Raw genomic sequence first — 24,364 nt, 5'->3', positions numbered from 1 at the left:
AGGGAGCACCACACTGTCGGAGGGGCAGTACTGAGGGAGCGCCGCACTGTCGGAGGGGCAGTACTGAGGGAGCACCGCACTGTCGGAGGGGCAGTACTGAGGGAGCACCACACTGTCGGAGGGGCAGTACTGAGGGAGCACCACACTGTCGGAGGGGCAGTACTAAGGGAGCACCACACTGTCGGAGGGGCAGTACTGAGGGAGCGCCGCACTGTCGGAGGGGCAGTACTGAGGGAGCGGCGCATTGTCGGAGGGGCAGTACTGAGGGAGCGCTGCGGGAGGGGCAGCACTGAGGGAGTGCCACACTGTCAGAGGGGCAATATTGAAGGTGCACTGCACTTCGGAGGGGGCAGTACTGAGGGAGTGCTGCACTGTCGGAGGTGCCGTCTTTCAGATGAGACGTTAAACCATTGGAAGACATAAAAGGTCTCATGGCCACTACTTGGACAAAGAGCAGGGGATTTCTCCCCGGTGTCTTGGCCAAGATGTATCCCTGAATCAACATTGTTTAAACAGAGTATCTGGCAATTTAACGCATCGTTATTTGTGGGATCCTGCTGTGCGCAATGGAACAAAAACCCGAAAGCCACACAGTACTCTCAAACAAATAAACCACAAGATTAAAATTGAACCTGTACAAAAACCATGTAGCGAGAGGTATTTTCAGCCAGAGGGTTTTGAAAGACTGCAACTTAGACAGGGCTTTAACCTATCCCTCGACTAACAACTGAGAGATTTAAATCAAACGAGATGAGAATGATTCTAAGTCCTTTAGCTTCCCATCTGCTGATTGTTTGTGCAATAAAGTGTATTCCTCTGCTGATTAATCCTTTATTGAATTTAGTAGCATGAGAACAAAACAGAACAATCCTCTTACAGCAGGAATACAGAAAACAACAGGTACACAGCACATCCGATCAACAGTCCATGCATCATCTAGAATGGAAAGCTGGGCAAAATGTCTTTTAACCCAGAAAGGGCTGGCCACAATTTTTTTTTTGACGTTCCGACTTGTTCAGCGGGCAGAGATTAATACGGTTCCAGGCTCTGGGATCAGTTAGAAATGAACTTTCAGCCTCATTACTTACTGATTCGTGGATCCAAAACCACTTCCAAACCCTACAAATAATTAGAACAAAAGAGAAATCAGTCTCGCCTCGAATAGATTTCGTCCCAACAATCAACTCAATATTAATACAGCGCCTTGAATGTAATAAAACATCCCAAGGTGCTTCACAGGAGTGTTATCAAAAAATAATAATTTGACACCGAGCCACATTAAGGAGATATTAGGGCGGATGACCAAAAGCTCGGCCAGTGAGGTAGGTTGCAAGGAGTGCCTTTGAGGAGGAGAGAGGCAAAGAGGTTTAGGCAGAGAGGTTTAGGCAGGGAGTTCCAGAGCTTGGGGCCTAGGCAGCTGGAGGCAAGGCCACCCATGGTTGGGCGATTAACATCAGGAATGTTCAAAAGGGCAAATTAGGCGGAACGCAGCGGTCTCGGGGGAATTATAGGGCCGGAGGAGAATACAGAGATAGGAAGGGGCGGGGACGTGGAGGAACTAGGAATCAAGGATGAGAATTTTACAATTGAGGGATAATTTTAAAATTTAAAATCACTTAAATATAAAAGGAAAAAAAAAACCTTGCATTCTTACAGCACCTTTGGCAACACCAGACGTCCCAAAACGCTTTACAGCCAATGAAGTGTAGCAGTCAGCTTGCGCACAGCAAGCTCCCACAAACAGCAATTAACTAAATTGACCAGATCATCTGTTGAGGGATAAATCTTGGTCAGGATACCAGAAATAGTGCCATGGGATCTTTTACGTCCACCTGAGGGGGCAGACGGGGCCTCTGTTTAATGTCTCATCCGAAAGATGGCACCTCCGACAGTGCAGCGCTCCCTCAGCACTGCATTGGAAGTGTCATAAGAAATATAAGCAGGAGTCGGCCATGCAGACTCTCGAGCCTGCTCCACCATTCAATAAGATCATGGCTGATCTTTAATCTCAACTCCTCTTTCCCGCCCAATCCCCATATCCCTTGATTCCTTTAGTGTCCAAAAATCTATCGATCTTCGTCTTGAATATACTCAACGACTGAGCCTCCACAGCTCTCTGGGGTAGAGAATTCCAAAGATTCGCCACTCTCTGAGTGAAGAAGTTTCTCCTCATCTCCGTCCTAAATAGCCGACCCCTTATCCTGAGTCTGTGACCCCTGGTTCTAGACTCCCCAGGGGAAACATCCTCTCAGGCTGGATTATGGGCAGGGGCGTTTGCTGAAGTAAGCAGGGCAAAAAGATGATCACAGCTCCTGAATGACAGGGAAACTCAGCAAAATAAAGGCTCTTGTGATTATGTGACGGCAATATTTACTGAGAGCCTAATTGCCTTTACTGAGGCCTGGCAGATGTGGCACAGGCTTTTCATACTGATTACTGATCTGCGAACTATTGATCAATCCTTTTCCAATTGGAACAGGACACTGCAGCGGGTTTAGAAACTCCAATGGAAGAACAGTTGCTCTACACTGTGTTTCAGCCCCATGGCAACCCCATCCTGCTACTATAAACAGCCGAAGCCTCCAGATTGTTCATGTCCATTACACTAAATTATCAGCTGTGGCTCAGTGGGTCACACTCTCGCACGAGTCAGGAGGTCGTGGGTACAAGCCCCACTCCAGAGACTCGAGCACAAAAACCAGCACTGTCAGAGGGGCAGTACTGAGGGAGCGCCGCACTGTCGGAGGGGCAGTACTGAGGGAGCGCCGCACTGTCGGAGGGGCAGTACTGAGGGAGCGCCGCACTGTCGGAGGGGCAGTACTGAGGGAGCGCCGCACTGTCGGAGGGGCAGTACTGAGGGAGCGCCGCACTGTCGGAGGGGCAGTACTGAGGGAGCGCCGCACTGTCGGAGGGGCAGTACTGAGGGAGCGCCGCACTGTCGGAGGGGCAGTACTGAGGGAGCGCCGCACTGTCGGAGGGGCAGTACTGAGGGAGCGCCGCACTGTCGGAGGGGCAGTACTGAGGGAGCGCCGCACTGTCGGAGGGGCAGTACTGAGGGAGCGCCGCACTGTCGGAGGGGCAGTACTGAGGGAGCGCCGCACTGTCGGACGGGCAGTACTGAGGGAGCGCCGCACTGTCGGACGGGCAGTACTGAGGGTGTGCCGCACTGTTGGAGGGGCTGTCTTTCAGGTGAGACATTAAACAGAGGCCCTCGTCTGCTCTCGTGGGTGGACCAAAAGATCCCATGGCACTATTTCGAAGAAGAGCAAGGGAGTTATCCCTGGTGCCCTGGCCAATATTTATCCCTCAACCAACATAATAAAAACAGATTATCACACTGCTGTTTGTGGGACCTTGGCTGCCGCGATTCCTACATTACAAAAGTGACTACACTCCAAAAAGTACTTTGGGATGTCCTGAGGTCGTGAAAGGCGATATATAAATGCCAGTTCTTTTATGTTAAATAAAATAAATGGAGATGTACATCTCAGCAGAAAACAAGTTAGCTTCAAAATTGCATGGTCCTTTAAGTGCACATTTAAAGAGACAAAAACAGCTAGGTTTCTCACCTAGGTTTGGGCAAGATTACAGGTGGTCAGGGCCAGAACTAGTCCTCAAATCGGGTTCAGTGAACTGCCTGTTCCGACTTTCTGAATACTCGCTCACCAGAACAAACTCACAATCCAGGAGCACCCAGTTAGAGAGATGTATACAATACCAAACCCCACAGAAGTTATATTAAACTTGTATAGAACCTTGGTTCAGCCACACTTGGGAGTAATGTGCACAGTTCCCGTCTCCATATTATAAAAACGGATGTGGAGCACTAGAGAAGGTGCAAAAATGATTGACAAGGATGATACCAGAACGGAGAGGTTATGCCCGTCAGAAAAGACTGAACAAATTGGGGCTCTTTGCTCTAGAATAGAGAAGGCTGAGGGGGTGACTCAATAGAGGTCTTACAATTATGAAATTGTTGGGACAGGGTAGACGCAGAGAAGATGTTTCCACTTGTGGGGGAGACCAAAACTCGGGGCCATAAATATAAGATAGTCACTAATAAATCCAATGAGGAATTTAGGAGAAACATCTTTACCCAGAGAGTGGTGAGAATGTGGAACTTGCTGCCACTGGGAGTGTTTGAGGTGAATAGCACGGATGCATTGAAAGGGGAGGCTGGATAAACACATGAGGGAGAAAGGAATCAAAGGATATGTTGACAGGGTGTGATGAAGTTGGGGTGGGAGGAGGCTGGTGTGGAGTTAAACACCGGCCTGGACCTGTGGGGCCGAATGGCCTGTTTCTGTGCTGGATCTAACTGCGGCCAAAAGCACGAGAGAGCCCGTACCTCCTCCACTGGACCCAAAGCCAGAAAAGCTGGTCCCCTGTGTGCCGAAAACTGGCGTCTGCTGGGGAACTGATCCAAAGGCAGCAGCTGCGGGCTGATCCGCTAAGTTTCCAAACGTCTGTGCATTGGGACTGCTTCCAAAGCTGTGTGAAGAAGAAAAAAAGTTATTGGTCAGCAAGTACATACAACTGACCAATCCTGATCAAAGGCAGGAGAGACAGAGGGACACAAGAACATTGGATAAATTTAAGACAGAAATAGAGAGTTTCTTAACCGATAAGGGATTAAGAGGCTATGGGGAGCGAGCAGGGAAGTGGAGCTGATTCTTGATCGTATTAAATGGCGGAGCAGGCTCGAGGGGCCGTATGGTCTACTCCTGCTCCTATTTCTTATGTTCTTATGTTTAGAGCCTGATCCGCCATTCAATGAGATCACGGCTGATCTACCTCAACTCCACTTTCCTGCCCGATGCCCATGGCCCTCAATACGTGTGCGAGCAGTCAGGGTTCACTCGGCCGGGGGTTGGGTGAAGCCCTACATACAGCGGGGCCCGTAGCTTTTGCTGCGCCCATTGCGCAGGGCCACGGATGCATTGCACATCAGTCAACATCCGCGGAGAAAACAGATCGGCAATATTGCAGGCAGGTGGCCCTCGTGTCAGCTGTGGCTCAGTGGGTAGCACTCTGGCCTCTGAAGCCCTCATCCATGCCCTTGTTGCCTCTCGACTTAACTATTCCAACGCACTCCTGGCTGGCCTCCCACATTCTACCCCACGTAAACTAGAGGTCATCCAAAACTCGGCTGACTGTGTCCTAACTCGCACCTAGTCCCGCTCACTCATCATCATCATAGGCAGTCCCTCGAAATCGAGGAAGACTTGCTTCCACTCTAAAAGTGAGTTCTCAGGTGACTGTACAGTCCAATACGGGAATTACAGTCTCTGTCACAGGTGGGACAGACAGTGGTTGGAGGAAAGGGTGGGTGGGGAGTTTGGTTTGCCGCACGCTCCTTCTGCTGCCTGTGCTTGGTTTCTGCATGCTCTCGGCGACGAGGCGCTCAGTGCACTCCTGGATACTCTTCCTCCACTTAAGGCGGTTTTGGGCTAGGGATTCCCAGGTGTCGGTGGGGATGTTGCACTTTATCAAGGAGGCTTTGAGGGTGTCCTTGAAACGTTTCCTCTGCACACTTGAGGCTCGCTTGCCGTGTAGGAGTTCCGAGTAGAGCGCTTGCTTAGGAAGTCTCATGTCGGGCATGCGGGCGATGTGGCCCGCCCAACGGAGCTGGTCGAGTGTGGTCAGTGCTTTGATGCTGGGGATGTTGGCCTGAGCAAGAACACTGGCGTTGGTGCATCTTTCCTCCCAGGGGATTTGCAGGATCTTGCGGAGGCAGTGCTGGTGGTACTTCTCCAGCGCTTTGAGATGTCTACTGTATATAGTCCACGTCACTGAGCCACATAGGAGGGCTGGTATCACTACTGCCCTGTTGACCATAAGCTTGGTGCCAGATTTGAGGTCCTGGTCTTCAAACACTCTCTCCCTCAGGCGACCGAAGGCTGCGTTGGACCTTGTCATCGATGTCTGCCCTTGCTGATAGTAGGTTCCCGAGGTATGGAAAATGGTCCACGTTGTCCAAGGCCGCGCCGTGGATTTTGATAACCGGGGGGCAGTGCTGTGTGGCGGGGTCAGGTTGGTGGAGGACCTTTGTCTTACGGATGTTTAGTGCAAGATCTATGCTTTTGTGCGCCTCGGTGAAGATGTTGACGATGGCTTGGAGTTCGGCCTCTGAATGTGCACAGACGCAAGCGTGGTCCGTGTACTGTCGCTCGATAACAGAGGATGGGACGACCTTGGATCTAGCCTGGAGGCGGCGAAGGTTGAACTGATACCCATTGGTTCTCTAGTTTAGTTCCACTCCAGCGGGGAACTTGTTGAGAGCGAAATGTAGCAATTGCCGCGAGGAAGATCGAGAAGGGCATTGGTGCGATGACGCAGCCCTGCTTGACCCTGGTCCGGACGTGGATTGGGTCTGTGTTGGATCCGTTGGTCAGAATCACGGCCTGCATGTTGTTGTGGAGCAGGCGGAGGATGGTGACAAACTTTTGGGGACAGCCAAAACAGAGGAGGACGCTCCATAGTCCCTCGCGGTTGCCTTTGTGAGGTCAAAGAAGGCCATGTACAAGGGTTGGTGCTGTTCCCTGCATTTCTCTTGTAGTTGTCACGCGGTGAAGATCATGTCCATTGTACCCCTTAGTGGACAGAATCTGCATCGCGAATCTGGGAGGAGCTCTTCAGCCACAGGGAGACGGTTGAGGAGGATTCTTGCGATGACTTTCCCAGTAGCCGACAGCAGGGAGATTCCTCTGTAGTTGCATAGGTTGGACTTATCCTCTTTTGTGAAGATGGTCACGATTACTGAATCTCTGAGATCTCCCGGCATGCTCTCCTCCTTCCAGGTCAGAGAGATGAGGTCATGCATTCATGTCAATAGTGCTTCTCTGTTAGGATTCCACCTGCTTCTGATGCCTTGTTGCTCTTGAGCTGACGGATGGCCTTTTCTACCTTGTGCCAGGCTGGGGTTTTGCTGAGATGGTGGCGGGTAGCATACTGCGGGATGGAGTCGAGGACACTCGCGTCGAAGGCAGAGTCTCTGAAGGAGATCTTCGAAGTGCTCCTTCCAGCGGACCCTGACTGCCTCGGTGTCCTTAATGAGTTTTTTCCCATTCCTGACCAGCAGTGGATGGGGCCTTGGGCTGTAGGTGTACTTGACTGCGCTTAAGAATCCTCGTACATTGTGGTTGTCGGCCAGCTGCTGGATCTCCTGTGTTTTATTTACCCACCATCTATTCTTTTTGTTGGACCTCGGCCTTCAGGCGCCTGTAGAGCTGCTTTGCTGCTCCCAAATTGGGTTGCAGCTTTAGGTTCAGCAATGCCTTGCGCTTACTGCTTATTAGCTCCTGGATCTCCTGGTCGTTCTCGTCAAACCAGTCTTGGTGTTTCCTGGTTGAGCGTCTCTTCGCAGGCACTGGTTATGGTGGCTTGTGGGCACTCTGCGTCTCGGGGTCATCGAGGGTTGCCAGGTTGGCAGTGAGGCGCTGATTGTATAGGGCTTTCTTAACTGGGCCTTTGAATGCCCCAGCGTTGAATTTCCTGCGGCATCGTTTCTGTTGCAGTTTTGGGGCTATATTGATGTTATAGCCCCAAATGGAGCGGATTAGACGGTGGTCCATCCAGCAATCAGCAGCTCCTATCATGGCACAGGTGATGCGCATATCCTTGCGATCCCTGGCTCGAATGATGACATAGTCGAGCAGATGCCAGTGGTTGGAGCGAGGGTGTTGCCATGATGTCTTGTACGGAACAAGATGTCGGTGATGACAAGGTCATGTTTTAGGCATTTCGTCAGGAGAGCTGGAGTTGGTTTTTCCTACCGCCTCTCTGCCGATCACACCGCCCCAGAGGTCCGCGACCTTACCGACTCTAGCGTTGAAATCGCCAAGGAGGATCAGCTTGTCGTCCGTCGGGACTTAGGACAAGGATTGTTCGAGGCTGGAGTAGGATTCCTCTTTGGCCTCATCTGTTGCGTCAAGTGTTGGGCCGTATGCACTGATAACTGTGGCGCACTGGTTCCGGGATAGGGAGAGCTGGAGAGTCATGAGGCATTCGCTTATCCCGCAGGGGGGAGTCTCTGAAGCGGTCGATCAGCTCTTTCTTGATGGTGAAACCAACTCCATGGTGTCGGGTGTGTGCTGCAGCATGTCAATGCCAAGGGTCAGTTACAGCCGGTAGCTTATGCCTCCAGGAGTCTGTCCCAGGCAGAAAGGGGGTACGGGATGGTAGAAAAGGAGGCGCTCGCATGTGTATATGCGGTAAAGAAAATGCACCACCACCTTGTTCTTTCAGCTGGCCTTCCCCTGCCCGTCGAGTCTCGCTTAGGGCGGCGATGTCGACGTTGAAGCATCCGAGCTCCCGGGCAGCAATGGCAGTTCGGCGTTCCGGCCTGTCACTGTTGGGAGTTGTCCATGAGGATCCTGACATTCCAGGTCCCGAATTTCATTTTGAAGGGTGGAAGATGCCGGTGTGAGAGTTTTTTTTTAACGTGGGGTGGCCGTTGCACATTGGCTACCACACGGGCCTAGCAGAGTGAGGTCTTGGTCCAAAGACAAGGGGGTCCGAGACAACTGGAGACCAGGCTCTACTGTCTGGGCCTAGTTGCCTACGGTGGGGTGTGAGCCGTAAGCTCGGCACTGAGCAGCGCCTTCAGGAGAGGTGGTGGGAGATCTGAGGTGTGATGAGGGGAGGGGATGAGGCACGCTGGGGCGGGGGGCGGCCACGTTCCATTTTAACTTCTTGAAGGGCCGCGAGAGAAGTCAGAGTGGCTGCCGCCATTCCCTTCGGCCAGCTCCGAACCTTGACAGGGTCTGTTTAAAACTCCCTCCAGCTGCTCCAAGCTCGAGCTGCCTCCGTTGTCAGGGAGACGCTTATGAGACCCATCACCCCATGTGCTCGCTGACCTACATTGGCTTCCGGTTAAGCAACACCTCGATTTCAGAATTCTCATCCTTATTTTCAAATCCCTCCATGGCCTCGCCCCTCCCTATCTCTAATCTCCTCCAGCCCCACAAACCCCCCACCCCCTGAGATGTCTGCGTTCCTCTAATTCTGCCCTCTTGTGCATCCCTGATTTTAATTGCTCAACCGTTGGTGGCCGTACTTTCTGTTGCCTAGGCCCCAAGCTCTGGAACTCCCTGCCTCAACCTCTCTATCCTCCTTCAAGATGCTCCTTAAAACCTACCTCTTTGCCCAAGCTTTTGGTCACCTGCACTAATTTCTACTTATGTAGCTCGATGCCAAATTGTTTTATCTCATTATACTCCTGTGAAGTGCCTTGGGACGTTTCACTGCGTTAAAGGCGCTATATAAATACAAGTTCATGTTGCTGAGTCAGAAGTTTGTGGGATCAATTCCCACTCCAGAGACGAGCACAAAAATCTCACTGTTGGATGAGACATTAAACCGAGGCCCCATCTGCTCGCTCTGATGGACGCGAAAGATCCCATGGCACTATTTCGAAGAAGAGCAGGGGAGTTAGCTGCGGTGTCCTGGGGCCAATATTTATTCCTCAATCAACACAACAAAAAAAACAGGTTATCTGCTCATTATCACATTGCTGTTTGTGGGAGCTTGCTGTGCGCAAATTGGCTGCCGCGTTTCCCACATTACAACAGTGGCTACACTCCAAAAATAATTTAATTGCCAGTAAAGCGCTTTGGGACATCGGCTGGTCGTGAAAGACACTATAGAAATGCAAGTCTTTCTTCCATCACCAGGGCTGAAAACAGAGAGAGATGAGCAGGCATTTTTTTTTAAAAAGAATCAGATCAAAGCGTTGGGGTGGGATGGGGGGTAAATAACAAGGGGAAGCACAGGAGAGAGTATTTCCCTCCACAAATTCCTTGCCTCAGATTTCCTCCATCCCCGCCGGCTGATCCTACGACAATGTCGGTTTTATCTCTCGTTTGATTGGTTCTCCCCAAGGGCCTGCCCCGAAACATTAACCCGCCTGCTCTTGCCACCGCTGCGGACGGACGCACTGCGCGGCTGGCTGGCGCTTGCGGTTTCTGCTGCACGGCTTTTATTTGCTGAAGGACCCAATTAAGTAACACTGGGAAACTGCAACCCGCCACACGGAGGGGGCGTCTCGGGCTGAACTGAGACTGCCAGCAGTGCAGAGCGCTATACGACGGAGGTATACAACGTGGGTCAGTTCGACCAATGACAGGCCCAAATCTTCTGCACTCTTTTTAAAAAAAAACCTTCTGGCTTAAAGATGCCAACATTCTCGTCGACGGTCACCTTTCTTTCCCCGATTCCAGTGCATTTAGTGTTGCAGCTCGCTTTCTAACGCAGCGAGTTGTTGCGATTGAGAGGTTGTTTCCCCCCGGGCTGGAGAGTCTAGAATCTGGGGGCACAGTCTCAGGATAAGGGGTCTGCCATTTTCAGAGTGAGATGAGGAGGAATTTCTTCAACTCAGAGGGTTGTGAATCTTTGTGGAATACTCTGCCCCACAGGCCTGTGGATGCTGAGTCTCTGAATATATTCAAGGGCGAAATCGATGATTTTTCGTCTCTAGGGGAACTGAGGGATACAGAGATCAGGCAGGCAAGTGCAGTTGAGGATGAAGATCAGCCATGATCCTATTGAATGGCAGAGCAGGCTCAAGAGGCTGAATCCTGTTCCTAGTTCTTATCTTCTGATAGATCTTTCAAAGAGCCAGCACCAGCACGGTGGGCCAAATGGCTTCCTTCTGACCTGCAGCATTCTACAATTCTATACACAGGAATAACTGGCAAGATTTTAAGTGTTTTTACATTGCTTGAATGTTTGGTTGTGAATCCAGGGAGACTGGTATCTGTGAATTCGATGCACTCTGATGATACAGAATCCAGCTCCCTTCACCGGGCAGTAGATTCACAGACAGAACAAACACGGCTCTATCTGCTACTGGGAAAAGGAAGCCAGATTTAGTCACACGAACGCCACAAGCTGGGCTCACCGATGTCGGTCTCCCGGAATCCCAACTAAACAGGCACCGACCGGTGCAAAAGAGAAGCTGGATTTTTATACCACCGTTCACACTTTAAGCTTCACAGCCCGCGGAAATACTTTCGAAGTGTGCTCACTTCTGCGGGTGAATTTGTTTGGGGATGATGCAAGTGTCTGCACAGCATGTAAATGTTTCACCAAAGCAAGTACATAAGGAACAGGAGCTGGCTATTTGGGAACGGTAGCATAGTGGTCAAGTAACGGGACTAGTAATCCAGAGACCTGGACTAATGATCCGGGAGACGTGAGATCTAATCCCACCACAGCTGCTGGGGAATTTAAATTCAGTTAATTAAATAAATCTGAAATAAAAAGCTAGCTTCAGTAATGGTGACCATGAAACTACCGGATTGTCGTAAAAACCCAGCCGGTTCACTAATGTCCTTTTCAGGAAGGCAATCTGCCGCCCTTACCCGGTCTGGCCTATATGTGACTCCAGACCCACAGCAACGAGCCACTCAGTTGTAACAAACTGCTCCAAGAACACCACACGGACTGCAGCGACTCAAGAAGGCGACTCGCCACCGCCTACTCGAGGGGCAATTAGGGATGGGCAATAAATGCTGGCCTTGCCAGCGATGCCCACATCCCGGATCGAATAAAAAATAAGCCCCTCAAGCCTGTTCCGCCATTCAACCAGATCATGGCTGATCCGTAACTTAATTCCATCTACCTGCCTTGGTTCCGTAACCCTTGCCGAACAAAAGTCCACCAATCCCAGTTTTGACATTTTCAATCGACTCCCTCCAGCTTCAACAGCTTTTTGGGGGAGAGGGTTCCAGGTTTCCACCACACTTTGTGAGAAGGAGTGCTTCCTGACATCATCCCTTGATTGGCCTGGCTCTAATTTTAAGGCCCCGCCCCCCTTGTTCTGGACTCCACCCACCAGGCAAATTGCTTTCTCTCCATCTCCCCTATCAACTTAAACACCTCGATCAGATCGCCTCAATCTTCTACACTCGAGGCAACACAAGCCGAATCTGTGCAACCTCTCCTCACAACTGGAGCATAAAGTAACGGCACAAGTCCGAAGGTCGTGGCTGTACTGGGCAAAGTTAATTTTACACTCTTTTATGCTGATTTCCCCTTCAGTTTTGTCCAGAGCTTCAGAGATGCCTACAAACAATTTTGAAATCTCAAACATTGGGGTATTCGAGTCAGATAGGGGTGGGAGAACGGAGTGGGGTAGAAGCATAAAATATCAAAAGGTTAAATGCCGAGAAAAATTTATTTCCGGTGTGTTCGTCTTCTGGAGCAGGCGACCCAAGACATGTGATAAGCCTGGGTGCACGACGGCCCTGGAGGAGGGAGCTGGACGACTTCCTGAGCACAGTGGACCTCTGGAACAAGCTGCTGGTTCATGTGGTGGATGCAGACTCGCCGAATTCCTTCAAGCGAGAGCGGGATTTGTTTCGGGCCTGTGGCAGCGATCACCTTTTACACAAGGTCGGTACTGCAGGGAATTCAGGGGCAGAGTGAGCTCCTGGACTACTTTCGGTCACCTCGATGGGTCGGAGAGGAATTTCCCAGATTTTTCCCCCCCCCCAAATTGGCCTGGGTTTTCTATCTGTTTTTTTTTTGCCTCTCCCAGGAGATCACACGGTTTCAGGTGGGGTGGAGTGTATATGTTGTGATACACAAGGTATCGCAATTGTGTGGGACAGGCTCGATGGGCCAGAGGGTCTTTACCTGTCCGTCATTGTTTATATTGCCCGCAGGACATTCTGAGCTGTAGCAGGTTAGCGCTGGGATTGGTAATACCCAGCGCTAACCTTACTGTGGCTTCCTGGGGATTGCCTTCCTGATCGGAAGAATTTCATGGGAGTTTTTCCTAAATTGGCTGCATTGTGTCTTAGATTCGGTGGGTTTGATGGAGAAGATGGTCATCTCCTGTCCTGTCAAATGTAACCAAGATGCCCATGTAGGGGAGGAGGCGGCGAAAGACGGACACGGATTTGGGAGGCAAAAACGGTCAAGGACATTGCGGAGGAAAGGGTGTTGGGAGATGGGCCCACAGTTTGGAAGGAAAGAGGAGACAAGGGTTGGGTTTTATCTGGACAGGGAGGGGAAGGAACCCTTTACAATTTCTGCTCGCACAGGGGCCAGGAAGGGAAGTTGGGTAGCTGGCAGTTTAGTGGGAATGAAATAAAGAAAGACTTGCATTTATATAGCACCTTTCATGACCACCGGATGCCTCAAAACGCTTTATAGACAATGAAGTACTTTGGAAGTGTAGTCATTGCTGTAATGTGGGAAACACGGCAGCCAATTTGCACACAGCAAGCTCCCACAAACAGCAATATGATAATGACCAGATAATCTGTTTTTGTTATGTTGATTGAGGGATCAATATTGGCCCCAGGACACCGGGGATAACTCCCCTGCTCTTCTTCGAAATAGTGCCATGGGATCTTTTACGTCCACCTGAGAGAGCAGACAGTGCCTCAGTTTAACGCCTCATTTGAAAGACGGCACCTCTGACAGTGCAGCATTCGCTCAGTACTGCCCCTCCGAAAGTGCAGCGCTCCCTCAGTACTGCCCCTCCGACAGTGCAGCGCTCCCTCAGTACTGCCCCTCCGACAGTGCAGCGCTCCTTCAGTACTGCCCCTCCTACAGTGCAGCATTCACTCAGTACTGCCCCTCCTACAGTGCAGCATTCACTCAGTACTGCCCCTCCGACAGTGCAGCACTCCTTCAGTACTGCCCCTCCGACAGTGCAGCATTCGCTCAGCACTGCCCCGCCGACAGTGCAGCACTGCCCCGCCGACAGTGCAGCACTCCCTCAGCACTGCGCTAGAGTGCCAGTGTAGATTTTTTTGCTCAAGTCCCTGGAGCGGGACTTGAACCCACAATCATCTGACTCAGAAGCGAGTGTGCTGCCCACTGAGTGGCCCATGGTAGCAGGAGGTGGAGCTCAGGGACAAGATGAACTCGGGGAGGGTATGAGTGGAGATGGGAGAGCAGCTATAGAGACAAGTGGGTTCAGATCCAGAATCTGCTTGGCTCATGATGCAGAAGCTGACCAGCAGACAGGCCAAGAGAAAATGAATGCCGTGTCCCAAACCCGATTCAGTTCCCCAAAATCTTAAATGGAATGAACGCTGGTTTTACATATTGCACGATATCAGTCGAGGCACACATGCAGATCCAATCGTCCCCTGGCACCCTACTCCCGCCCCGAAAGTAACCCCAAGACTCACCCGAACCCTCCGGCACTGGCCGCAGCTGTTCCTTCACCGAACACCTTGCCTCCCGAAGAGCCCATGGGGCTGGTAAAAGCTGGAACGGCACCAAATGCTGGGGACCCTCCAAACGTCGGGACACTGCCGAAGGCCGGAGGACTGCCGAACACGGGAGCAGCACCAAAACCACCTGAGCAGCACAGGGAGAGCGGCAGCTTAGCATGGAGCAAACACAGCACCGAGCACATGGCTCTGCATTACACCGTCAACAAAAATCTCACACAGGGTGGTGGGGGGAGCAAGGGGTCGGGAGAGGGGGCCCCGAGGTCGGTGGGGGCGAGGGGGCCCCGAGGTCGGTGGGGGCGAGGGGGCCCCGAGGTCGGTGGGGGCGAGGGGGCCCCGAGGTCGGTGGGGGCGAGGGGGCCCCGAGGTCGGTGGGGGCGAGGGGGCCCCGAGGTCGGTGGGGGCGAGGGGGCCCCGAGGTCGGTGGGGGCGAGGGGGCCCCGAGGTCGGTGGGGGCGAGGGGGCCCCGAGGTCGGTGGGGGCGAGGGGGCCCCGAGGTCGGTGGGGGTGGGGGCGAGGGGGCCCCGAGGTCGGTGGGGGCGAGGGGGCCCCGAGGTCGGTGGGGGCGAGGGGGCCCCGAGGTCGGTGGGGGCGAGGGGGCCCCGAGGTCGGTGGGGGCGAGGGGGCCCCGAGGTCGGTGGGGGCGAGGGGGCCCCGAGGTCGGTGGGGGCGAGGGGGCCCCGAGGTCGGTGGGGGCGAGGGGGCCCCGAGGTCGGTGGGGGCGAGGGGGCCCCGAGGTCGGTGGGGGTGGGGGCGAGGGGGCCCCGAGGTCGGTGGGGGCGAGGGGGCCCCGAGGTCGGTGGGGGCGAGGGGGCCCCGAGGTCGGTGGGGGCGAGGGGGCCCCGAGGTCGGTGGGGGCGAGGGGGCCCCGAGGTCGGTGGGGGCGAGGGGGCCCCGAGGTCGGTGGGGGCGAGGGGGCCCCGAGGTCGGTGGGGGTGGGGGGCGAGGGGCCGAGGTCGGTGGGGGGGCGAGGGGGCGAGGTCGGTGGGGATGGGGGGCGAGGGGGCCGAGGTCGGTGGGGGCGAGGGGGCCGAGGTCGGTGGGGGCCGAGGTCGGTGGGGGCGAGGGGCCGAGGTCGGTGGGGGGCCGAGGTCGGTGGGGGGGCCGAGGTCGGCGGGGGGGAGGGGGCTAGGGCGGGCGAAGGAGGGAGGAAGGACGAGACTAAGTAAATACTCAGGCAGGTGTTGAAACGTTTGGAAGCAGTAGTTCGATTATTTTAGCTGCTCACACAACAGGAAAGATGTGATTGCACTGGAGAGGGTACAGAGATGCTTTACGAGGATGTTGCCTGGATTGGAGAATGCTAGCTATGAGTAAAGATTGGATAGGCTGGGGTTGTTTTCTTTGGAACAGAGGAAGTTGAGAGGAGACTTGATTGAGGTCTATAAAATTATGATGGGCCTCGATAGGGCGGATACGACCTATTTCCCTCAGCAGAAGGGTCAACAAACAGAGGGCATAGATTTAAAGTAATTGGTAGAAGGTTTAGAGGGGATTTGAGGGGAAATTTCTTCACCCAGAGGGCGGTGGGGGTCTGAAACTCACTGCCTCAAAGGGTGAGAGAGACAGAAACCTTCTCCACATTGAAAAAGTATTTGAAGTGCTGTAACCTACAGGGCTACAGACCGAGAGCTGGAAAGTGGGTTTCGGCTGGATAGCTCTTTGTCGGCCAGCACGGACACGATGGGCCGAAATGGCCTCCTCCTGTGCCGCAAATTTCTCTGATTCTATCAGAACTAATTGACAACTACAAAGTTTTCAGGCGTCTAAAAAATTTGAGCCGAGTTCGAGTAAATTCTGTACCTGTGCTTTGATCAGGCCAGGCACGGGTCCCCGAAGCAAACACGTTATTTAAAAAGAGTGTCACTGCAATCTTCAAAACGCCGAACGCTTCTCACTCCTCCGCTGGCTCCCTCTTTGCCGAGCTCGCCCACCCCTCCCCCACTGCTGACCTTTCATCAGCACTGCCACCCAGCGAAGATCCCCTTTCACGTTACCTGCGGCTTTTCCCTGAGGACTGGAGAAGGAGCCGAACCCTTGGGCTGCGACACTGGAGCCTGCGCTGAACGAGCCCACCGACTTCTGGTCCGTCACGAACGTGGGCGCGCCGAACCCAAACGCCTTGGCACCGCTGTTCCCAAACAGGTTGGGTGCATCTGAGAAGAGAAGAGACACTCCCCGTCAGCAAAAAGCTACGCGTCGGGGCCCGCCGATCACCATCACTCGCCCGTTCACCGGATTGATTCCTGGAACTAAAGGGGCCGTCTCATGATGAGTGTCTGCGGTAGAATGGGCCCGTACTCTGGAGTTTAGAAGAACGACAGGTGATCTCAGTGAGACGTACAAGATTCTGAAGGGGGATTTGACAGGGTCGATGCTGGGAGGCTGTTTCCCCCCTGGCTGGAGTGTCCAGAACCAGGGGGCACAGTCTCAGGATAGGGGGTCGGAGATGAGGAGGAATTTCTTCAATTGGAGGGTTGTGAATCTTTGGAATACTTTGCCCCAGAGGGCTGTGGCTGCTGAGTCTCTGAATATACTCAAGGCTGAGATCGCTAGATTTTTGGAGTCTAGGGGAAGCAAGGGATATGGGGATCGTGCGAGAAAGGTCGCATGATCAGCCATGATCGTACTGAATGACGGAGCAGACTCAAAAGGCTGTAGGACCTACTCCTGTTCCTATTTCTTATGTTCTTATGTTAAGCGCCCCTTCTGATATTCGGTTCCGCTGACCTCAGGTAGAACTCAAAGCGGGCGTGTAACACGGTGGGGGGGTGGGGGGGACAGTCCCGCCAGTATCATGGCCCTGTTGCGTACAATTTCAGCCCTGTTATCTTGTCAATGATCTCACCGCTGCTTGTGGGAGCTTGCTGTGTGCAAATTGGTTGCTGCGTTTCCCTACATAACAACAGTGGCTACACTTCCAAAGGTACTCAATTTACTGTAAAGCTCTTGGAGACGTCCTGAAATTGTGAAAGTTTGCTCGTAAGCATTTATTAGCCAGTCAGCTCACAACCTGTAACACATTCATCACAGGCCAAACTAAAACATTCGACTGGTCACAGATTAATGCAGGGCCGCTCGCTTCATCAGGACATCTCTTAGTGCTTCGCGTACAACGAATGACTTTCTGAAATGAGATCCAGGTAATTTCGCACAGCAGGGTTCCTCAAACAGCTCACGAGTTACGACTCGTTAATTTGCGGTGAGGGAGGAATATTGGTCAGGACACCGGGCAAACTCCCTGCTCGACTTCGAATTGTTACCTCTACACTTGACTACTCCAACGCTCTCCTCGCTGGCCTCCCACGTTCTACCCTACGTAAACTAGAGGTGATCCAAAACTCCGCTGCCCCGTGACCTAACCCGCACCAAGTCCTGCTCGCTGACCTACATTGGCTTCCGGTTAAGCAACGCCTCAATTTCAAAATGCTCAGCCTTGTTTTCAAATCTCTCCATGGCCTCGCCCCTCCCTATCTCTGTAATCTCTTCCAGCCCCACAACCCCCTCCCCCGAGATGTCTTCGATCTCCGATTATAATTGCTCAACCATTGGCGGCCGTGCCTTCTGTTGCCTGGGCCCCAAGCTCTGGAACTCCCTCCCTAAACCTCGCCGCCTCTCTTTCCTCCTTCAAGACGCTCCTTAAAACCTACCTCTTTGACCAAGCTTTTGATCACCTGCCCCAATTTCTCCTTATGCGGCTTGGTGTCATATTTGTTATCTCACAATACTCCTGTGAAGCGCCTTGGGACGTCTCATTACCTTAAAGGCGCTATACAAATACAAGTTGTTGTTGTGCCGTGGCATCATTTCCGCGGACACCAAAGCGCAGAAGATGCCTCGGTTTCATGTCTTATCTGAAACTCGGCTCCTCCAACAATGCGGCACTCACTCAGTGTTGCACTGCAGCACCAGTCTAGATTACGTGCTCCAATCGGTCGTGACGTTTGAAGCCACAACCTACAGGTTCGAGCGGAAACACTAACTGAGCAAAACTGACAGGTCAAAATGATTAAGTTGAGCAAAGGACCTTTGAGCAATCTAGAATCCTAGTCTCTCATCCCTTGATAATGTCTCCCCAATTGTAGTTAGCGGGAAGTCACGCAAGGTTTTCGAAATCCTTTTGAATGATGCAACGCAGAAAGAGGCCATTCGGCCCATCGTGCCTGTGCTGGCTCTTTGAAAGAGCCATCCAATTAGTCCCAACTCCCCCTCAGCCCTGCAAATGTTTATTTTAGAAAGTTACCGTACTGGCATGATGGGAAGTTGTAGATTTCTCAGAAATGCTTTCAGAAAAAAAAAACAGAATGTGGAAGGGTTCCTGTGGAAAATGTAGAACTAACAAAAACACTTTGGAAAGGAAACATAGCCCCCCCCCCCCACCCCCCGCAACACGAATTCAGCGAGCTTGTCACGCATTCACGAGAAACAAAAATAACCGACTGCCGGAGCTCAGTGCATTCATGACCCTCAGAAACTGACGGAGGAATTAGTCTTTCCTGGGCTCCAAAGACCAAGGCTGCTGACCAATTGTCAATCTTAGTCTGTCTGCACATTACCAATTTTCACCGTTCCACCATTGCCGGCCGTGCCTCCAACTGCCTGGGTCCCAAGCTCCGGGACTCTCTCCCTAAACCTCTCCACTTCTCTTTGCTCCTTTAAGACGTTCCTTAAAGTGTCAGCTGTGGCTCAGTGGGTCGCACACTCTCGCCTCCGAGTCAGGATGTTGTGGGTTCAAGTCTCACTCCAGGGACTTGAGCACGTAAATCTCGGCTGACACTCCCAGTGCAGGGCTGAGGGAGCGCCGCACTGTCAGAGGTGCCGTCTTTCGGATGCGACGTTAAACTGAGGCCCCGTCTGCTATCTCAGGTGCACGTAAAAGATCCCATGGCACTATTTCGCAGAGGAACAGGTGAGTTATCCCGTGTCCTGGGGCCAATATTGATCCCTCAATCGACATAACAGATTATCTGGTCATTATCACATTGCTGTTTGTGGGAGCTTGCTGTGTGCAAATTGGCTGCTGCGTTTCCTACATTATAACAGTGACTACACTCCAAAAGTACTTCATTGGTTGTAAAGTGCTTTGAGACGTCCGGTGGTTGTGAAAGGCGCTATATAAATCCAAGTCTTTCTTTCTTTCTTTAAAACCTATCTCTTGGATCAAGGTTTTGGTCATCTGCCCTAATATCTCCTTCTGTGGCTCGGTGCCAAATTTTGACTGATAATCGCTCCTGTGAAGTGCCTGGAGACGTTTTACTACATTAAAGGTTCTATACAAATGCAGGTTGGTGTTGCTGTAAAGAGCCAGGGTCCATTGTGTGTACATCACTCAGGTTAAAAAATAAAAGGCGAGGTCAATTAGGAAGCGCTGATGTGACGTTCATGGTTTTAACTGCTGAAGGTTGGCGGAGGAAGGAAAGGCAGAGAGGTGAGCAGTCCCACAGCGGAAGGTCTGGGAAAGGGTGAGAGTATGAAGCTGTGTGAGATGAGTCTTGATTTCAAAAGAACATAAGAAATAGGAGCAGGAGGAGGCTATTCGGCTCCTCGAGCCTGCTCCGCCATTCAATGAGATCATGGCTGATCTTCTACCTCAACTCCACTTTCCCGCACTGTCCCCACATCCCTTGATTCCCTTAATATCCAAAAATCTATCGATCTCGGTCTTAAATATACTCAAAGACTGAGCCTCCACAGCCCTCTGGGAGAAGAGAATTCCAGAGATTCACCACCCTCTGAGTGAAGAAGTTTCTCCTCATCTCAGTCCTAAATAGCTGGCCTCTTATTCTGAGACTGTGACCCCTGGTTCTAGACTCCCCAGCCAGAGGAAACACCCTCCCTGCATCTACCCTGTCAAGCCCTGTAAGAATTGTGTATGTTTCAATCAGATCACCTCTCATTCTTCTAAACTCGAGAGATTTGAACACAGTCGTCGTCGGGTCAGGGGATGAAGGGAGCGCTGGACAATCAATTTTGGTCAGAGATTTTTCATCTTGCTTTTCTATTAGGCCAAGTGAAGTTCTGTTTTAAAAGTATATGTATCTAGTACTAAGTGTATATTTGGGAGAAAAAAAAACATTTGAGCGATCCTTCCTTCATTCTGGCAATTTTGTTTTGGCATGAAGTTGGTAAAGTTGTAAAATGTCAATAAAGGCAAAAAGAAAAAAAGCTTTGAAATCTGCATATACGCCCATTCCTTGTTTTACCCGTGTCCTAACTCGCATCGAGTCCCACTCACCCATCGCCCCTGTGCTCTCTGCTAACCCTGCACTGGGGCGATGGGTGAGTGGGACTCAGAGGATATGTTGAAACAAGGCCCTGTCTGCCGACTCAGGTGGATGTAAAAGATCCCACAGAACTATTCCACGAGCAGCAAGGAAGTTCTAGCACCCTGGTAAATATTTATCCTTCAACCAACACTACAACAACAGTTTGCATTAATATAGCACACCTTTCAAAAAAGACTTGCATTTATATAGCGCCTTTCACGACCTCCAAACATACCCAAAGTGCTTTATAGCCAATGAAGTACTTCTGAAATTTGGCCACTGTTGTTACGCAAGATTGTTGTTTGCAGGAGCTTGCTGTGTAGACTGGTTGCCATGTTGGCCCACAAGACTGCAGTGGCTACCTGTCACAGAGCAGGCGCAGAGAGCTTTGGGACACCCCGAGCTCATGAAAGACATTTTAGAATTTCCAAGTTCTCTCTCTCTCTGATCTCAATGTTGAACGGCTCAGGGCTGCACTGCAGCATGTGCTCATTATGCAGCGCGATGGAAATACCGAATCAAGGCTTTTAATAACATTCGGCGCTGATGTGAGACAATGTGAACTGTGCTCACTTAAATGAGTCCATCCGTCAGCCCACAGGGCACCTCGCTGGCGAATCCAAGCTGCCCCTTGCACTGCTGCAGGGTGCAAGAGCTTTCTCTCTCCCTGCTCACGGGCTGACTGAGCGACTGTTGGTGTTCCGACACGAATGCACAGGGTTGATCTCTGCCTTCTGATGGATTACAACGCTGACTCAGGCAGACTGCTGCTCAACAACTAACCCCAGGAGGACCCGGGTATTCATTTTGGAAATCCTTGTAAATAAACTGACAGCACGCCCGACAGCCTTCTGCGATTCATTTAAAGGGGAAGCCAGATAAACACACAAGGGAGAAAAGGATAAAAGACTTGGATTTATCCAGCACCTTGCACAACCACTGGACATCTCAAAGCGCTTTACAGCCAATGAAGTGTAGTCCCTGTTGTAATGTGGGAAACGCAGCAGCCAATTTGCACACAGCAAGCTCCCACAAACAGCAATGTGATAATGACCAGATAATCTGTTTTTGTTATGTTGATCGAGGGATAAATATTGGCCCCAGGACACTGGGGATAACTCCCCCGCTCTTCTTTGAAATAGTGCCATGGGATCTTTGACAACCATCTGAAAGATGGCACCTCCGACAGTGCAGCACTCCTTCAGCACTGCACCGGGAGTGTCAGCCTGGATTTTGTGCGCTCAAGTCCCTGGAGTGAGACTTGAACCCACAACCTTCTGACTCAGAGGCGAGTGTGCTGCTCACTGAGCCACAGTTGACACGAACGGGGGACACTGTAGCTGCTTCTTCAACGAGAAGTGTCCTGGTCTCAATCGCTCTGCCCGGCAACTTGTTTCGTGGTTGAACACAAAACAGATGCGGTTTGCGGAGTGCAGCGAAGGTTCACCAGACTGATTCCCGGGATGGCGGGACTGACCTATCAAGAAAGACTGGATCAACTGGGCTTGTATTCACTGGAGTTCAGAAGAATGAGAGGGGACCTCATAGAAACATATAAAATTCTGACGGGGTTAGACAGGTTAGATGCAGGAAGAATGTTCCCAATGTTGGGGAAGTCCAGAACCAGGGGTCACAGTCTAAGGATAAGGGGTAAGCCATTTAGGACCGAGATGCGGAGGAACTTCTTCACCCAGAGAGTGGTGAACCTGTGGAATTCTCTACCACAGAAAGTTGTTGAGGCCAATTCACTAAATATATTCAAAAAGGAGTTAGATGAGGTCCTTACTGCTAGGGGGATCAAGGGGTATGGCGAGAAAGCAGGAATGGGGTACTGAAGTTGCATGTTCAGCCATGAACTCATTGAATGGCGGTGCAGGCTAGAAGGGCCGAATGGCCTACTCCTGCACCTATTTTCTATGTTTCTATGTTTCTATGGTTCCAACAGCATCAGATGGAAGATATTTAGTCAAACTGATTTCATTTTCAGTTCAGTACAGGAGCCAACACTGAAAGAGTTGAGAGAGCTTCCAACTCTGGCCTCTGGAGCATCCCCGATTTTAATCGCCCCACCATTGGCAGCCGTGGCTTCAGCTGCCTGGGCCCTAAAGCTCTGGAATTCTCTCCCTAAACCTCTCTGCCTTTCGACGTCCGTCTCCTCTTTTAAAACGTACCTCTTTGACCAAGCCTTTGGTCATTTGCCCTAATGTGGCTCGGTATCAAATTGTGTTTGATAACGCTCCCGTGCAGCGCCTTGGGAAGTTTTACTTCGTTAAAGATGCTATATAAATGCAAGTTGTTGTTGAGCTTCAAGAAAGAGGTTTGCAGCGGTGTGGGGAAGTGGGACTAATTGGTCAGACATCAGCCACAGGTGCAGTGGACCGAACGGCCTCCTCCCGCGCTGTATGGCTCGAAACTCACCGTGAATTCTACAAGCACCAGCCTGGCTCAGCACATCTCAGCCCCGGCGAGCTCCACCACCAAAGGAGGACCACAGCAGCAAGATTTTGGGAACACCATCGCCCCCAAGTTGCACACCATCCTGGACTTGGAACACATGCTGGCATTCCTTCATCCTCACTGGGGATCAAAATCCTGAATCCCTCCCCGCCCGCCGGACACCATCAGCACGTAGCCTGCAGCAGTTCAAGAACAAAGACCACCACCACTTTTGGAGGACAACCGAGGATGGTCAGTAAACGTGGTCCTGTCTGCGCTCACATCCAGAGAGCAAGTTTAAAACTACAACTTGTATTTATATAGCGCCTTGAACGCAGTGAAATGTCCCAAGGTGCTTCACAGGAGTGTTATGAGATAATAATATGACACCAAGCTGCAAAGTAGAAATTAGGGCAGGTGACCGGTCAAAGAGGTAGGTTTTAAGGAGCGTCTTGAAGGAGGAAGGAGAGGTAGAGAGGCGGAGAGGTTTAGGGAGGGAGTTCCAGAGCTGGGGGCCCAGGCAACAGAAGGCACGGCCACCGATGGTTGAGCGATTATAATCAGGGATGCTCAAGAGGGCAGAATTAGAGGAGCGCAGACATCGCGGGGGGGTTGTGGGGCTGGAGGAGATTACAGAGATAGGGAGGGGCGAGGCCATGGAGGGATTTGAAAACAAGGATGAGAATTTTGAAATCGAGGCGTTGCTTAACCGGGAGCCAAATTAAAAAGAAAAGTTGGGAGCACTCTCGCCTGAGGACGCGAGCGCATAATCTAGGCCGACACTCCAGCCCAGTACTCAAGCATGGTGCCCACTGAGAGGTACAGATGGTGCTACGGATGAACCATTCAACAGAGATCCTCCTGCCTATTCCAGTCATTCAAGTGGATGTTAAAGATTCCATGGCACTATTCTGAGGGCAGGCGTTCTCCCAGTGTCTTAACATTACTCCCTCAGACAAAACCACCAAATAACAGATTCAGAATGTCTCTACAGTGGGAGACAATGTTCCAATCCTGACTTGTATTGTGGAAGAAAAAAAAACAATGGGACAATTTCCTGACCCCAAATTAAACTGGGAAGTGATCTTGAATAAAAAAAAACCAGGATGCACTGAATCTTAGTCCTGTCAGAATGACAAATAAAATACAGCTAACGTATAGTTCACAAACTGACGTATAGTCCTGAACTGCAATCAGGATTTGGGGGAGGGGGATGGTGGAATTATAATCGCAGTTTTCACACTGTTTCGAGGCGCTCAAACCGAGGAATTGTTAACTTGTGGAGGATTATCAGAAAAAAAAATTCAGGGACAGTATTAATCGCCATTTAGAAAAGCACGGATTAATCCAGGACAGTCAGCAAGGATTAGTTAAGGGAAGGTCGTGACTGGCTAACCGGATTACATTTTTTGAGGTGGTAACAAGGAGGGTCGTTGAGGGTAGTGCGTTTGATGTTGTCTACATGGA

The 24,364-nt window shown here is 51.5% G+C and overlaps 1 protein-coding gene across 1 annotated transcript in view; it reads right to left on the bottom strand.

The window, feature by feature from the left end:
• LOC139233074 (nuclear pore complex protein Nup214-like) overlaps positions 1–24,364 on the bottom strand; it is a gene marked incomplete at its 5' end in the record, with an annotated part of 130,875 nt that overhangs the window by 11,063 nt on the left and 95,448 nt on the right. Inside the window, 4 exons of the mRNA XM_070863594.1 lie at positions 1,089–1,119; positions 4,349–4,491; positions 14,151–14,322; positions 16,193–16,351. Of these exons, the coding sequence (XP_070719695.1) occupies positions 1,089–1,119; positions 4,349–4,491; positions 14,151–14,322; positions 16,193–16,351 (505 nt within the window). The remainder of the gene's footprint in view (positions 1–1,088; positions 1,120–4,348; positions 4,492–14,150; positions 14,323–16,192; positions 16,352–24,364) is intronic.

The sequence above is a fragment of the Pristiophorus japonicus genome, chromosome 20, assembly GCF_044704955.1.
Source record: "Pristiophorus japonicus isolate sPriJap1 chromosome 20, sPriJap1.hap1, whole genome shotgun sequence".
Classification (NCBI taxonomy): domain Eukaryota; kingdom Metazoa; phylum Chordata; class Chondrichthyes; family Pristiophoridae; genus Pristiophorus; species Pristiophorus japonicus.
Note: the sequence above shows the minus strand (reverse complement) of the source record. Positions and strands in the feature narration are given on the sequence as shown.